Here is a 16,923-nt window from a genome sequence, read left to right as displayed (position 1 = left end):
CTATGCCAGTTGGCTGCAGCCCCTCTTATTCTAGCTTTGACCTCTTCATTCAGACATCCCTTCTCCAAAACCACCCCTCCCAGAAACTTAAAGCTGTTAACCTGCTCAATTCTCAGCTTCTTCTGATTTTCCCAATTTTCTGCCATTACCACTTTCTTATCTGTACTCAGTTTCATCCCATGCACCTTCAGTTTTGCATTCCATTCTCCTATCCTTTGAAGTTCTTGCTCAGACTCTGTCTTTAATGACACATCGCCTGCATAGAGCGCTTTGTTAGATGGTCTATGTTAACAAATAGGGTGGACGGGACAATAACCAGTATGAACAGCAGTGGACTCAAGAGCAGAACCTTGGTGCAAACCCATTCCCACTGTGAACCCCTCTGAGAGGCCGAACATTGCTGATACTAGAGTCAGAATCCTTGTACATAGCTTGAACCAATTCTACCAATTCTGGGACTTCAAACCACTGCAGGACCGCCCAAAATCTACTTTCTTGGGACCTTTTTCACATGCTTTCCCCAAGTCTAAGAATGCCTAGTTGAATTTTTTTCCTCATCTCTAGCCTCTTCTCAACTATCTGTCTCACTGGAAACATCAGGTCAGTTGTGATGCATCCTGATCCGAATCTAAAATGCTCACCTCCCATCTTACTTTCTACTACTCTGCATATCCATTCAACAATCACCATCTCCGGAACATTGATGCAATGTGACACGAATTTGATACCGTTGCACTGCCCACAGTTGTGGCTGTCCCCTTTGTTCTTGTCACTGACATGAGCATGCTTATTCTCCAGTCATCTAGGATACACCCTTCTCTCCACACTGCTATAACTACCCTCAGGAGCTATTTCTCCCCTATCTCACCCACTATCTTTATCATACTTGCTGTAACTGCTTCTTAACCTGTTGATTTCCTTGACTTCATTTAGTGCTGTTCTTACGTCTGTGGTGGGCTCCTCCTCTTTTCTCATCATAGGCTGCGCACCTGGGTCAGTACAGCTTCTATGGGGTTTTCTACATTCAGAAGTTGCTGGAAATGCTCCTTTCTTCTGCCTTTGCTGTGGACTGACGAGCAGGTTGTCGCTGGTATTCTTTATGTAGGGTGTCTGGTTATTTTCTTTATCTTTCTGTCTTTACTCCTCCTCTTGGGGTGCTACAGCCCCAGGTAATACCTTGAACTGTTACACTTTCCCCCCAGTCAACTTCCAGTTCTTCAGCCTGGTCTCTTTTGACTTTAGAACCTTCTCTAACCACTGCTTGCAGCTGATTTTGGCAATCAGTGGTTTATGCTGTTGGTTGATTATGCCACTGGGGATGACTTTGCAATCACAGATTCTAATCCAGTCCCCTTTCCTTACTAGGAGGAAGCACCTGAGTGCATGCTGGTCACTCTTGTACATGATCTCGTGACTCTTTCTAAGCGACGTGTTGGCTACTATCAAGCCATTTGCCTGACAGAAGTACAGAATGGCCTCTCCTTTATTCCTGTTGCCCCACCCATTTAGACCCTTACAATCTTCATATCCTGTTCTGTCCTGACATGTACATTCAGGTCACCCATTATCAACACCAATTCCCATTGTCCAGCTTCATCTAGTAGGTTCTGCAACTGGTGTCTGAATGTGCTCTTCTATTCACCATCACAACCCTACTGTGGGGTACAGGCTGATATTATGAATACTGTTCTATCATTAGACTGAAGTCCGATTCCCATGAGTCTCTCACTAATTCTGATGACATCCCTCACTGCCTTCTGAAGCCTCTCACCATAATTCCCACACCATTTCTAGCCTGTCCTCCTGAGTAGGAGAATCTGGATCCCAAGCCAAGGGGTTTTGATGCATTACCCTTCCATCTGGTCTCTTGGATACACAGGATATCCAGCCTACTCCTTATCATGTCATCCACTTTCAAACTCCATCCCAACAGCCTATAAGTGTATAAATTTAGTTCATGTATAGCAAGTTGATTGGTTTCACATCCAGCTTGTGTTCAACAAAGCTATCCCAAATAACCCAGGCTAGGCAAATGGACACAGGCCAGCCAGTGGCTTATTGACCCAGGGCTCCTGAGCTTAATGGTGGGAGCACACTGGCAAAAAGGGAGTACATACACCCCTCACCATTAGCAGGGGTCCCTGGTGGAGGTCAAAGTAGGCTGGGTCTTCAACCCACTTAACAGCAAATACACATGCCCATTTGGCGACATTAGTCAACAACCAAATCACCTACAGCCATATTTTATACCGAGTGACTTGCCCTACCAAAGTGCACAGTCTGTAATCAGTATTCTATCTCGAGGATACTGCACAACACAGTAACTACCCAAAATGGTTTGTACATACAACTCTTACCCTATAGGGCACCATGTAAGGTCTGGGGTGCTGTCTACAGCTCTATTCATTGGCAAGTTTGAGATGGAAACATTCAGACATACGGAGAACATGCAAATTCCAAACAGGCACTGGCCGGAGGATGGGATCAAACCTTGTATCTTGTGCATGGGGAGCAAAGACCCTAACCATTATTGTCAATTGGTCCCATAGTACAGCATTGCACTGTCAGTATATTCTTTGCAGCTTTAAACCATTTCTGAGCGACTGCATAGAGGAGTTTCTTGTTTAGACTCCTAGCATGGAACAGTAACACCTTTAGGTTTCCTTGGTTTTGATGCGCTTTGATTTGATTTAGGTGGTTCCAAAGTATACATAACTTGCTTGGCTAAGTCTCTCTTGGAATCGGTTCATGCATGTCAAATAACTTTACGCCCTCTGGGCAAAGGTGGCAAAGGCATAAACATTCTTTCCCATCCAGCTAATCACCCTGGATTCCTTGGTATGGGTATGCAAAGCACATGACTCATCCATTAGCTCACCTTTAGTGGCTACCACAACAATCAAGTCCACAGTGATCCAAAACAGATACAAAGGGCATCAGAATATTGTCCCAGTTACCGCTGCTGTCCATTTTTTTTCTGCTGATTCATACAACCCAGCTCCTATTACAAATAAAGGAATGGCTTGAAAAAACAGATTGGCCTAAACTTCTAAACTGCAGAAAGAAAATGAAAGGAATTATGAGAGACAGGGAGACCATGAGGCTTAAGGATGACTGAACACGGGCACAGCTCCTGGGAAACTAAAAAGTCAGAGGAAAGACCTGCAGCCACAGGACATGAAAATATCACTTTCTGATCAAACCAATTTTTACATTTAAGTACTTAACAGCTACAATTTCATACAACCAAAGAAGATTTGGTGTTCGCACTCACCTGCTAAGACTGTTGTTAGAGAGGTCAAGTCGTTCCAAGCCTTGGAGTAAGGTAATTTCATCAGGCAGTGTGGTTAACTTGTTATCTCTCAGTTCCAGTAAACTGAGAGAACTTAAATGTTTAAGGTGCTTAGATTCTAGTGACGCAATCCTATTATTGCCAACATGTAGTTCCTACAAAGAAATCAGTTAATCAAAACAAACAAAAAAAAAAAAAAAAAAAAAAACACACTGCATACTATGTATTCTAATCAAATAATTAGATAATAAATGTATTATGTACCTTCTCACTATTTTTGTGCATCTGACTGCAGTTGGACCCAAACAACTTTAAAAACTTGAACCCAAAAATAAAGCATACAAACAAATACTACCAAACGCTACTCAAGCATTTATTTTAAATGCTAAAATGCTAACAATCAAAATTATAATTCAATTTTCTATACTGCATTACCAGCAGTTATTCCAGGGCTATACCACAATTTGGACTAAGGTATTCTGTAAACAGAGGCTGCCTTTTTGCACATATAACTAAATTATGAAAGTACACATTAAAATCAATTAAAACAAAACACTAAGAAAAAAAAAAGATTCAAAACACTTTAATATGGATGACAAAATGTTCTGTGATAAGGACTACACAAACGTTTTGAAAAAGTTCAAGACAAGACTAGTTGAAATAACTTCCCACAATGTAGTAAGGTGCAACTTGTGCAGCTGGTCCTATCCACTACAATACCCTTTTTATGTTGCTCTCTACCCATAAAACATCCCAGCACTGAAGTACCTAAATACCACAAACTGAACCATGATGGCACTAAAGTACAGTTGTGTACACTTACCATAAATGTAGATGTTCAAGTGTATTCAATGTTGCAGTCATCACATTTAGGGTTACCCCTGCCAGGGTAGTCCTTGGCCAGCCCCAATACCAGAGGCTTAGTATTTCTGTATCGGTTGCTGTCACTTCAGGACTGACGTCAGGTTGTCAGTAGTATAAAGTAAGGCAGCCGACGCCATTACATCAGTTTTTCTTGCCCTAACCTGTCAGAAGCCCCCAAGCAGGAGCCAGGTTCTAGTGGAAGAACACCAACAGTAGAAAGAAAATATCAATATGTCCCTTGTAAGGAAGAGAAGAAAGGGGGATGGAGGGAAGGGAAACCAGGACTACAACAGTGAATACACTCAAACATCTACATTTATAATAAGTGTACAAAATGTACTATGTTCTTCGTGTTTCACTGTTGCAGTCATCACATTTAGGTTGATTCCCAAAGCTGAGGAAATGGGTGGAGGCAGTCAGAAGCTAGAGGCTGACTAGGATGGATAGAGGCAAACCCTGCCCTGTATTTGGAGAAGAGGCAGGTGGTAATGTTTGGTGAAAGTGTGAAGAGATGTCCAGGTGGCAGCCTCCAGTATGTCCTGGTGGGGACTCCTCTGAGGAAAGCTGCAGAGGTGGAGGTTGCTCTGGTGGAGTGAGTCCTAACCCCCTTCGGAGGGGAGGCTTTCCATGTTGTTGGTAGCAGAAATGGATGCAGTGTGCTACCCATTTGGAAATGGTTTGTTTGGAGATGGCTTTGCCTTCTGCCTCTGTAGCAAAGCTACCCAGCAATTGATCAGACTTTCTGAAGGATTTAGTCCTGTCTAGATAGAATCGCAGCTGTCTGTGCACATCTAGAGTGTAAAGAATCCTTTCCAGTTTGTTCTACGGATTAGGAAAAAAAGGTGGGGAAATGGATGGATTGGTTGAGAGCTACACTGGACACCACCTTGGGCATGAAGGATGGGTTAGTTCTGAGGGATACCCTGTCAGCATGGAAGATGATGAAGGGTTCCACAGCCATGAGCGCTTGCAGCTCGGAGACTCTTCTATCAGAAGTGATGGCCAGAAGGAATGCCGTTTTCCAGGAGAGAAGGTTTAGCTCTGCAGAAGAAGCTGGTTCAAAAGGGGGCAGGGTGAGTTTTTCCAATACAAAGTTAAGGTCCCAAGCTGGGGTTGGTGCCTTTCTGGGTGGCCTCAAGTTGCTAGCCCCTCTTAGGAACTGTTTGATCAAAGGGTGTGAGAAAGGGGGCTGCTCAGTGGGGAAATAAGCAGAAATAGCAGAGGCAAGAATTTTTAGAGAGGAGAAAGAGAGGTCACTGTGCAGTAGGTCAGCTAAGTAATCCAGGGAGAGAGGGCTGTGCCATATTGGCTCCCTTAGCCTGGATCCAGGTGCAGAACCTTTTCCATGTGTCAGCATAAAACTTTCGAGTGCTAGGGCATCTGGCCTCACAGATAACATCTAGAACCTGTTTACTGAGTTTGGCAGATTGATCCGGGGTAAGGGAATAAGTCAAGATGCCAAATTGAGTGTCTGCAATTGGAGATGCATAAATTCCCTTTCCCTCTGGGTCAGGAGGTTTGGAATCTGAGGAAGATGCTAGACTGGTAGTGGGGACAGGCTACACAGCAAGGGGTACCAGTGCTGGCGAGGCCAACCAACAACTGTCCTTGGTTTCTCCTCTTATTTTGAGCAGTACCCTGAGGATGAGAGGTAGTGGAGGAAGGGCACAGACCGATAGCTTGACCCAGGGGGAATAACAGGGCATCCACTTTCCAAGCCATGCAGTGATGCTCCCTGGTGCAAAATTTGCCGAGCTGATGGTTGGTGTGGGAGGCAAACAGGTCTACCTTCGGGGTGCCCCATTTCTGAGTTATTAGGGTGAAGGTTCTTCTGTTGAGCTGCCATTCATGTGGGTCCAGAAGATTTCTGCTTAATTAGTCTGCCAGAGAGTCGAGAGAGTCTGGTAGCAATTGTGCTAACAGGTACAGATGCATGGCAGAGGCTGTGTTCCAAAGCGTCATGGCAAGCCTGCATAAAGGGTAGGAGTGAGTTCCTCCCTGCTTCTTGATGTACCACATCACAGTGGTGCTTGTTTGTTTTGATCAGGAGAGCCGCTGGGGAGAGAATGGGTTTGAAAGCTATGAAGGCGTGCTCGACAGCCATCATGATTTTTGGTTGATGTGCAGAGGGATTTGCTGCAGGCTGCATTGGCCCTGTATGCACCTGCCATCCAGGTGTGCACCCCAAGCATAGTCTGATGCGTCTGTGGTGCGGGTCTGGGTGACGGGGGGGGGGTGAGAAAGGCAGTCCCTTGTGGGAGCATGCTGTTGCCCACCAAAGAAAATCTTTTCTAAGGCAAGGAAATATAGGTATAAGAGTTTCCGGGTCTTGAGAGTGTTTACACCAAAGGCTTTTTAGGTACCACTGAAATTTCCTCATATGTAGTCTGACATACGGAATGAGTAGTATGCAAGATGTCATGAACGCCAGAGCTTGCAGGATCTTCCTTGCAGATAACTTGGTCCTGGTGGCCAGTTGAGAGAAGTAGGCTGTCAGGAAAATTTGTTTTTCTGGTGTAAGGAATGCCATCTGAGATGCTGTGCCCAGGCTTGCTCCCAGGAAGATCATCCTTTGGGTGGGCACCTGTTTGAATTTCTTTTTGTTGATTGTGCACCCTAGGTAGGTTAATAAGATCTTTACGAAGGCCAGGTGCTTGAGCAGCTTTTCCTGGTTGTCTGCCTGAAAAAGACAGTTGTCTAAGTATGGGTAAATCTGGATATTCCTTTGTCTGCAAAAGGCAATGGCCGGAGCCAGACATTTTGTGAAAACTCTGGGAGCAGTAGATAAGCCAAAGGGAAGTGCACAGAACTGAAAGCATTGAGATCCTGCCCTAAAACGGAGATATTTCCTGCATGATTCCCTGATGGGAATGTGGAGGTAGGCCTCTTTTAGATCTATGGCGGCAAGCCAAGCATCCTTGGAAAGCATGGGTAGCAGCTGCTGGATGGTGAGCATTTTGAATTTTGGGATCACCAGGAAGGTGTTTAGAATGGATAGCTTGAGGACGGGGCAGCCAGGTGCTCTCTTTTCTGGGTACCAAAAAAAGTCTCGAGTAGAAACCTTGGCCTGTTTGTTCTGCAGGAACGTACTCTATTGCCTTCAAAGAAACCAGAGAAAGGATTTGCTTTTGAGCCTCTGTCCACTGGTTTGTAGGTAAATCTGGGAACCCCTTTTGAGGTTGGAAGGGTGTGGAAGGAAAATTCGTATCCCTGAGACACTATGTTCAGAACCCAGTGGCCGTTGGTAATGATGGTCCAGGTGCTTGCATGAAAGGAAAGTTTTCCTCCTAGGGGTAAGTGAAAGTGGGCTAAGGGAGGGGTTGGGGGAGGTGAGTCATTGTGAGTTCTTACCATAAGGGGGTGGTTTAGAACTCCTAGGTTTTGAAGTGGGGTAGTCCACTGCTTAGCTCTCTGCATTCCCTGTGGCTGCTGTCTGGGGGGTCTGGTTCCCCGGGACCTAGGCTGGACTGGCTTAGTGGGAGCAGGAAAGGACCAGTGTTTGGCGGGACAATGCCTGCTGAACCTGGGTGGCTGGAGCTGTAAGAAATCCTCAACTGCTGGCATAGATTTTGCTTTTTCTTCCATCTTTTTTAAGACCTCTTCTCCCTCAGTGCCAAATAAGTTGGCTTTGTGCAAGGGAGCATCCAGCAATTTAGATTTGACATGGTCTGGCAGGGGCTGTTCCTTATGCCATGCATGCCTTCTAATAACAGATCCAGTGAATGCTGCCCTACAAGAAGCTTCTAGGGCGTCAAAACCACAGACTTGCACAATGCATTAACTCTTGTAATTTTTTAGATTCTGCCCAAGCAGGAAATGAAGACATTTTTTGTTTGAGGAGTTCCAGGGTATGTTGCTGAAATTTTAACATATGGAACTAACAATTCAGTGCCCTGATAGCAAGAGTAGCTGAAGTGTATGCCTTTTTACCCCATCTGTCTAGTGCTCGTGAATCCCTATCTGAGGGGAGGGATTCTTAGCAGAGGTTGCTTTAATCCCTTTAGGCCCTTGAGAAATTACCACAGGGTCAGCAGTAGGACTTTTAAAAAGAAATTTGTGCGAGTCAAGGACTCTATAGTACCTGTCTGGTTTTCTGGGTGCAGGAGGGAGGGTGTCAGGAGTTGAGCTGGATTCCATAAAACATCTTCCACAACATCCACGACTGGGGGGGGGGGCCAAGAGTCTGTGCTATGGAAGATCTAGGAATTCCCTGAGTCTCTTTTTATACTGAGGGTAATCTTGACTCTCCCATTGGAAATGCTCCCCTAAGGTATGCATGGTTTCCCCAAAAGAAAAATCCTCTGAGGGAGAGGCTGAAGGGCTGGAATCCTCTGCATCAGAATCCTCATAAGTAGAAAGGGGTTGCATGTCTTCATATTCAGACGCAGAGTAATCAGACTCTTGTTCAGACAAAACTACAGGGGACAGGTCTCCAGTCCTTTTGAAGGGGTTAGCTTGGCTTCCCCTGATCAGCATAAGGTCTTCCACCATTTTAAGCATTTGAGACTGAGGCAAGGAAGCCTGTGCCTGAGATTGGGTTGTCAGTTTCTTGGGTGTGGTTCGTACCCTGGGACTAAGTAACTCAGTTGTTTTTGAAAGAAAAGTAGTTGCGAAAGAACAGTAGTCGCAAAAGAAAACGTCGTATTGTGTCGAGAATCTGTAGTGCGAAGGACTTACTCTGAAGCCAGTGCCTGCTCAGCAGCTCCAGACCCATCCAAGGTAGAGACGACCGCAGGATCCTTAGTTTAAGAGTTTTACGGCATACCGGACTCAAAGGGTCTCGGTATTGGCCTGCGAATCCACAGAAGCAGAGATCAGGGGCTGCGAAAGCACCTCACTGAGGACCGGGAGAACTGACGACTGGTTTAACAGAAGCATCGTTGGTAGGTTTGGACCTAGGAAGTTGTCTCTGCCTTTAGATGGAAGTCTTGGTGTGGTATTTGCTTTCCACAGGCGAGAGAATTAATTTTTCTGACATCGGTTAGTGCAAGAAAAAAGGATCCCCAATGGGGTACTTAGCTTTAGAAGACTTCAACTTCAATTTGGTAGACGAAACTCAGGTAGCAGCCTGTGTGGCAATCATGCGAACTGCTTCTGCTTCGGACACCACAGCAAAAAAGATTGGTGTAATGGTGTTAGCTGCCTTACATTTTACTACTGATGACCTGACGTCAGTCCTGAAGCGACAGCAACTGACACAGAAATGCTAAGTCTCTGGTATTTGGGCCGGCCAAGGGCCACCCTGGCAGAGATAATCCTACATGTGATGACTAACAGTGAAACAAGAAGAACAACTTCTGGGTTAAGGAAGCACTTTCAGTTCCACAGCCCTTCCCCCAAAATAGAACTGGATTCTAGTTTCAAAATCAATTGAAAACATTGACTGAATGCAGTACAAACCACACCACTGTCTGTATGCATCACTCTCGCACTACACATCTCTCTCTCTATACATACACACATAGTGTGCATACATTATATACATATAAATACTTATACACACACACACATATATATATATATATATATATATATATATATATATACACACATACATATATATATATATATATATATATATATATATATATATATATATATATATATATATACACACACACACACACATATATATATATACACTCACACACACACACACACACATATATATATATATATATATATATATATATATAGATATAGATATATATATATACATACATACACACACACACAATCACATGCATACATATATGTATGTGTATATACATATTATACAATATAATAATAACAATCTTTATCTATATGGGGCGGCAGGGGGGATTGCCCCCCTGCAAAAGTGTAAAAAATGTTGCTTTTTTTCCAAACAAAAACAGCATGGAAGAAAAAATGAAACAAAACAAGTGCCAAAGGACAAACCACGAGAGTCCTTCAAGTGCTTTTATTCTTTGATATTTTCATCATAAAACTTCCTCAATCTTTTTGCAAAATGTTTCCATACCACTTAAATACTCTCCAGGCATTACGCCAAAAAAACACACACAACCAACCAACTACCATTCAAAGCACATGCACTCAATGAAATACAATATTTTAAATTAGTTTCAAAAATTGCTAAAAAAGAAATTTCCTGGTATTCAGGACCAATCATTATGCACTAAGAAAAAGCCAATCATAGATCTTAATGGCTTTCTTTTGGCAATCAGAAAACAGAACCAATCATAGATCATGACTGCCTTTTTCCACCAATCAAAAAACAGTGTTAAAATCCATTGTGAAAAAGTGATGTTCCCAAACAGTCTCCCATCCAAATGAAATCCAGGATCGATCCTGCTTAGGTTCTAAACTCGGATAAGATCACGCATATTTGTTCTAAATTTATGATTGGCTCTCTAAATAAAACACTATGTTAATCATATTTAAACCAGGAGGTCAATTTGCCATACATGCTATTTGCCATTACATTTGTAGCATTCCAGCCAAATCTTATAATCACCTTCTAAAGCCTGGATTGCTTCAGAGTCAATGGCAAAGAATGGATACTTCCTAAAGCTTTCATACAGCCTAAGTTTTAAACGTCAGTGTTTTACCTATATAAAAACCTGAAAATGAGTCACATAAGGCCAAACAAACTTCGCCAATGGAAGTGCAGTCAAACCTTTTTAAAGCAGTAAAAACCATGTTGACAGCATTCAATGTGATACTTGAACTATATGCTATATAGCGGCACTATTTACAAACGTCCACACCTGAATGCGCCCAGCCTTCCCTCTTCTATTGTGCTGCTTGTCTGTGCAGATTTTTCGAAAATGTTTTTTATATCGAGTCTCTTTTTGTAAGTGAACAATGGCTTTTAACCAAGTATCCGAGACACCTGCAAAATTATAAAAAAATAAAATGTCGATTTTTGCGGGTTTTTTTTGGATGTTTGAGTTTTTGGAAACTCAGTCAGATGGTCTGTGATATTTTTTTCAAGTTTCCAAAAAGTCTATCATCTGAAATAGACCTAAGTGTGTGTGTGTGTGTACTCTGTATTATATTATTACATATTATACATACACATTTATTTATTTTACGTTTGTTTACTGGGGAAGTCCGACTGGACGGAGCTGTCAGCTTTCAGCGGAGGCCCAGGGAGAAAAGCTCCAACAACTGCCAACATACTATATACAATATATTTACATGACCACTGTGGTTTACATATTCAGTTATAAAAAAATAGCAGATAACTGGATTGCATAATATATTTGCATAAGCACAGTGGTTTAGACACAATTAAAAGTATAGCAGGTAGTAACATATAATTGTTGTTCATACAGTATGTTTAGTAGAGTAATCTTGAAGATGTACTGAAGATAAGTAAAAACTAAAAGGAGGAGAATATAGACAAGTTCATATGAGGTGTGCTGACATTTTAAGGGAAAGCTTTTCAACTTAGTCTAGGGGAGAGTTAGTGGGTAAAGATGAGACAATGGGAGTAGGTGGCAGTGAGTTGGTAAGTCATGTGTCATAATATATAGTGCATCTGTAGGAGTTTTAAAGAGGAGGTTGGATAGTAGGTAGGGGAAAGGAGTATGAATATGTCAGCCAGGCACTAGGCAATTGCAAGTCCAGGAGGTGTTAAGGTGTGAAAGGAGCTGTTTTTTGATTATGGTTTTGTTAGGTTGTACCCTGATTTGTAGTGGCTGCTAGAATACCGGGAGTCACCAGAGTTGTAATGGCTTTTGGAGATTGCAATTAGTGCCTTGCTAGTAGATCCAAGTTCTCGGTTATTGGAGTAGAGGGTGATCGGGTCTTGTAAGGCTGGAGTTTTGTCAGGTTGGCACAGTATTTGATGAGCTAGAAGAAGTTGGTATAGAGCTAAGGTGTTAGGGAGTTCCAGCCAGGAAAGCTGTTTAGGGCCTGACAGTGGTTGGTGCGGTAGGAGGAGTTTGTGGCGAATTTTGCTATTTTATTGTAGCATACTAATAGCTTGTTTAAAATCACTCTTGTTTAGATTAATTAGGACAGGAGAAGCATACAGTAAAGGTAGAGAGAAGATGGGTACGAGCTGGGGTAACTTTACTGTCGCTGGTTAGGAAGTTTTTACATCTGTAAAGAGTACCTAGATTTTTGGTGATTTTGGTCATTGTATGAGCTATGTGTTTGTCAGATTTCATACTATTGTCAATAATGACCCCTAGTAATGTGGTTTGTGTTACAGGAGAGATAAGGGTATTATCTGATACAGAAATAGAGAACAGGGGAGTAGGTGCTGCTGCTTTGGAAGGATGAAAGAGCAAAAGTTGGGTCTTTTTAAAATTTAGTATTAGCGGGAAGTTTGTTAGCCGGGGTTCGATGGATGTAAAGGCTTTTTGGGTCTTGATTTGATGATGTTGGGAGGGTGGGGGCAGAGCAGAATAAGGTGGAGTCAGTGTATTGAACCAGCTTTGTGAAGATTTGTAAATATTGTGAAAAGTAGGGGATCCTAGGATTGATCCTTGGGATTCTCCTAGTTTTACAGGAAGTAGGGGGAAGGGAGTTTTTCCACTGAACAGCTTGTTGGCATTGAATGGGATAGTCTTGAAACCATACTAGAGTGGGGGAAGTTAGTTTTAATTCTAAGAGCGATGTTATTAGTTTTGTATGTGAGACTGTAATAAAAGCCTTTGATAAGTCAAGGAAAACTGCAGTCACTAGTTGGCCGTTGTTGCATTACATATTTACTAGGTTACTACAATGGATGATTGCAGTGGTAGTGCTATGGTTGGGGCGGAATCAGTGCTGAGTTTCGGCAAGAAGATTGTTGGAGAGGAGATGTGTTAGGACCTGGGTGTGGATGCATTTTTCCAGTATTTTTGCCACTTGTTAGGTCAGTGGAGTTGCCCCCTTTGTGTATTGGTATAATGTAGGAGATTTTCCAGAGAAGCTGCACCTTTTGTTCTGAGACAGATTTGTTAAACCTTATAGAAATTGGGAAGGAAATGCCTTTGGCAGCTATTTGTAGGAATTTGGCAGGTAGTTAGTCAACTGCTAAGGTAGTGGATTTAAGTTTCGTTAGATGTCTATAGATGGTGTAAGTTGGTACAAATTGAAGGGCAAAGGAGTTAGCATTATTTGATGGGTTATTTAGTATAGTGGGGGTTGAGGAATGTGGGTCCGTCGACAGCTTTAATATAGAGTTGGTAAAGAACTAACTGAATTGGGTGGTTGTGTTTACACAGGTGGTGTCTATGCTTGGATGAGGAGTTGGTGATTTACCTGGTTGGAGAATACTGTTTATAGCGGCCCAGAACTTTTGTGGATTGGTATTATGCTTCTGAATTTCACAACAGTATTTTTATTTGTCTAGTCTTTGTTTTTTTACAGTGTTTCTCAGTTATAAGAAGATTTGCCTATTAGGAGTAGTTTTGGTTTGACGCCTGGTGTCCCATGCTTTGTACCTTTGTTCATAAGTTGCCTAGTGCTCTTAGTAAACCATGGTGTATAGATGGTATTAGTGTGGATCTATCTTGGTAAAGCAAGTTGGTTGAGAAGGCCTAAGAAGATAGTGTTGAAATACTCAACTGCTTCATCTAAAGGAAGTGTTAAAAGAAGGGACCAGTTAGAGTGTTTAAGGGCTGTATTAAGGTAGTCAGTCCTGAAGTTTTTAGTGTATCTGATGTGTTTAAGAGAGCTAGCGCTAGTGAGTTTAGCTTGGTCTCTGATGAAGCAAGTTAGGAGGTGGTCGCTTACAGTGTCTGTTAAAGTACCGAAATTATGGGTGGAAGATGGGTGACTGGATTGATTCTTTTTTTGAGGTTTTGTCTACCCCAGTAAGGATTAGTGTAAGCTGTGAGAATCCATAAAGGTTAATATGATTTTAGGGGTGGAGTGATTTAAGTGAGGTCCAAACAATATTGAAATCACCTAGTAAAAAGGTCTCATGCTGGAGGGTTTCTGATGTCTGTTACTTAAAAATTTACCCCCCGCCCCCCCTTTTTTTTTTTTTAAAATTTCACCTTAAACCCCTTTTTAAAAAAAAAACCCCAAAATTTTTTTTACAACAAAAAAAAACCCCTTTAAAAAATTTGCTCAATTTCCCCCTTTTGTTTTAATTAAAGAAAAAAAAAAAGAAAAAAAAAAAAAAAAAAAAAAAAAAAAAAAAAAAAGGGGGGGGGGGGGGGGGTTTTAAAGAAATAAAAAAAAGGGGTGTATTTAAAGGGGAAAAATTTTAAAATTTTCCCCTAAAAATTTGAAAAAACTTTTTAAACTAAAAAAAAAAAAAAAGATGCTGCCCCAAATAAATTAATTTTTTTTTTTATTTATTAATAAAAAATTTTATTTACCATATTTTTTTTAAAAACAATATAAATTAATAAATTTTTTTTTAAATTTCCCCAATTTAAATTTTTAAAATTATAACCCTTATATTTTTAAATTTTTATAAAATAAATTTTTTAAATTATATTTTCCCCTATTTTTTAAAATAAAAAAATTTTATATTTAATAAATATATATTAATTAAAAATTTTTTTTTTTAATTCCTTTTCTTAATTTTTAAAAAACACTTTTTTATAAATATTTATATTTTTTTTAATTTTTTTTTTTTTTTTTTTTTTTCCCCATTTTTTTTTATAAAAAAATATGTTTTCCCATATATTTTTAATTTTTATATATTATTATATATACACAAATATATATATATTATATATAATATAATTATATTTAAATATAATATTATCATATATAAATATATATATATAATATATATATATATATATAATATTATATTATATTTTAATGTATTTTATATATATATATATATATTATATGTATATATATATTTTATATAAATATATATATTATATATATATATTTTTTATATATACATATTATTTATATAATAAAAATATATTATAATATATATATATATATTATACATAAAAACATATATATATATATATGTATTTTTTAAATTTTATACATATATATATATTTATAATATTATATAAAATTATATATATATATATATATATATATATACATATATATATTTTATATATATATTTTTATGATATATAATCAAATAACTCCAACAAAAGCAAATACAAAAAGCTTGCATAGAAAAGGAGAATAGAGGTATGAAAGAAGTCACTGGAGGGAGGAAACAGGACTGCAGAATTGACTAACATCTACATTTACAGTAAGTGTACAAAAGTACAGGTTTGTACCTACCATAAATGTAGATGTTCCATAGACATGCAACTGCAGTCATAACATGTGGTTGTCCTGCCTCAGGCAGCCCTCGGCCGATTCCAAAGTCTGGTCCGGCGCTGATGTCGCATTTCTCTCGCGTCAGAGCGGCTGGAGTACATAAGCATCAGCCGCGCCATTTCTTCAGTGTTTCTTGCCCCAGATGCCAGGTGCCCTCCAAGGAAGGCTGTAATCAAATTGGAAGACAAAACAGGATTCCAGAAAAAAAATTTATCATAAAACAAATACACCCAGCTAAGAAAGGGGATAGGAGGGACCCTAGGCATAGGGGTATGGAGGGGGGAAAATGACTGCAGTTGCATGTCTATCGGACATCTACATTTATGGTAGGTACAAAACTGTACTATGTCCTTCAAGAATGCAACTGCAGTCATAACATGTGGGTAGAATACCATAGCTTAGCTGGGGGAGGAGGTATGCTCTAGGAAAAAGATGGTGTGGCAATCAAACCCTGCAGGACTGCCGAAGCAAAGCCTGCTCTGGATCTGGAGTATAGAGTGAGATTGTAGTGTTTGGAGAATGTATGCACGGAGCTCCATGTAGCAGCTTCTAGAATGTCCTAGGCACCCCTCTTAAGAATGCTGTAGAGGTGGCTGTAGCTCTGGTGGAATGTGGTCTGACATTGGCTGGAACAGTCTTTCCATGAAAGGAATAACAGAATCTGATGCAATGTCCAATCCATTTTGAAATAGTCTGTTTTGAAATTGCTTTTCCTTGGACTGCAGGAGCGTAAGCTAAAAAAAGTTGTTCAGACTTCCTACTGGCCTTGGTTCTGTCCAGGTAGTATCGAAGTTGTCTGTGAATGTCCAAGGTATGAACAGTCTTTCCCCTTATTCTCAGGATTGGGGAAGAAAGCAGGCAAATGAATAGCTTGATTTAAAGAAACCCTAGATACCACCTTTGGCATAAAAGGGGTTTTTAATGAAACCCTGTCTCTGTGTTATAAAAGGTGGTATTGCCATTAGGGCCTGTAGTTCAAACCCTTCTTGTAAATTGCCAACAGGAAAGCTGTCTTCCATGAGAGAAATTGCAAGTCAACTGAAGCTGCTGGCTAAAAAGGAGGTAGAGTCATTTTTTCTAGGACAAAATTGAGGTCCCGGGCCCACTGGGGCCTTTCTTGGTGGCTTAATGTTCTTGTTTCCCCCTGAGGAATTGCCTTAGCAAAGGGGGGAAAACAGGAGGATCAGTGTTTATCTAGCTGAAATAGCTGATGCATGTATCTTTATGGAAGAATATGAGAGGCCTTTCATATCTGCCAAATATTCCAAGATGAGGGGATGTTCAAAATGATGCATCATGTCCCTTGCTGGTTTTCCCAAATTTGCTGAATCTCTTCCATTTTGCTAAGTAAACCTTTCTGGTGGATGGTCTTGAGCCTCTGTTAGTACCCCTGAACTTCCTTGGAGAGATTGGGGTTATTTATGGGATCTCCCAGGCTGTTAGCTGCAGTGTCTGAAGGTTTGGATGCACTGTTTGAGTTGTGTTGAGTAAAAAGTAGAGGCCATTGGGGAAGGGCCCACCTCCTGGTGTGA

The 16,923-nt window shown here is 40.7% G+C and overlaps 1 protein-coding gene across 1 annotated transcript in view; it reads right to left on the bottom strand.

Annotated features, from left to right (window-relative positions):
- The window catches only part of LRRC40 (leucine rich repeat containing 40), a gene marked incomplete in the record, with an annotated part of 881,899 nt that overhangs the window by 531,541 nt on the left and 333,435 nt on the right, over positions 1–16,923 (bottom strand). Inside the window, 1 exon segment of the mRNA XM_044085837.1 lies at positions 3,275–3,447. Coding sequence (XP_043941772.1) covers positions 3,275–3,447 — 173 coding nt within the window.

Source organism: Protopterus annectens, chromosome 10.part0 (genome assembly GCF_019279795.1).
Source record: "Protopterus annectens isolate FY-2018-M chromosome 10.part0, PAN1.0, whole genome shotgun sequence".
Classification (NCBI taxonomy): domain Eukaryota; kingdom Metazoa; phylum Chordata; order Ceratodontiformes; family Protopteridae; genus Protopterus; species Protopterus annectens.
This window is presented reverse-complemented; position numbering and strand designations above follow the sequence as displayed.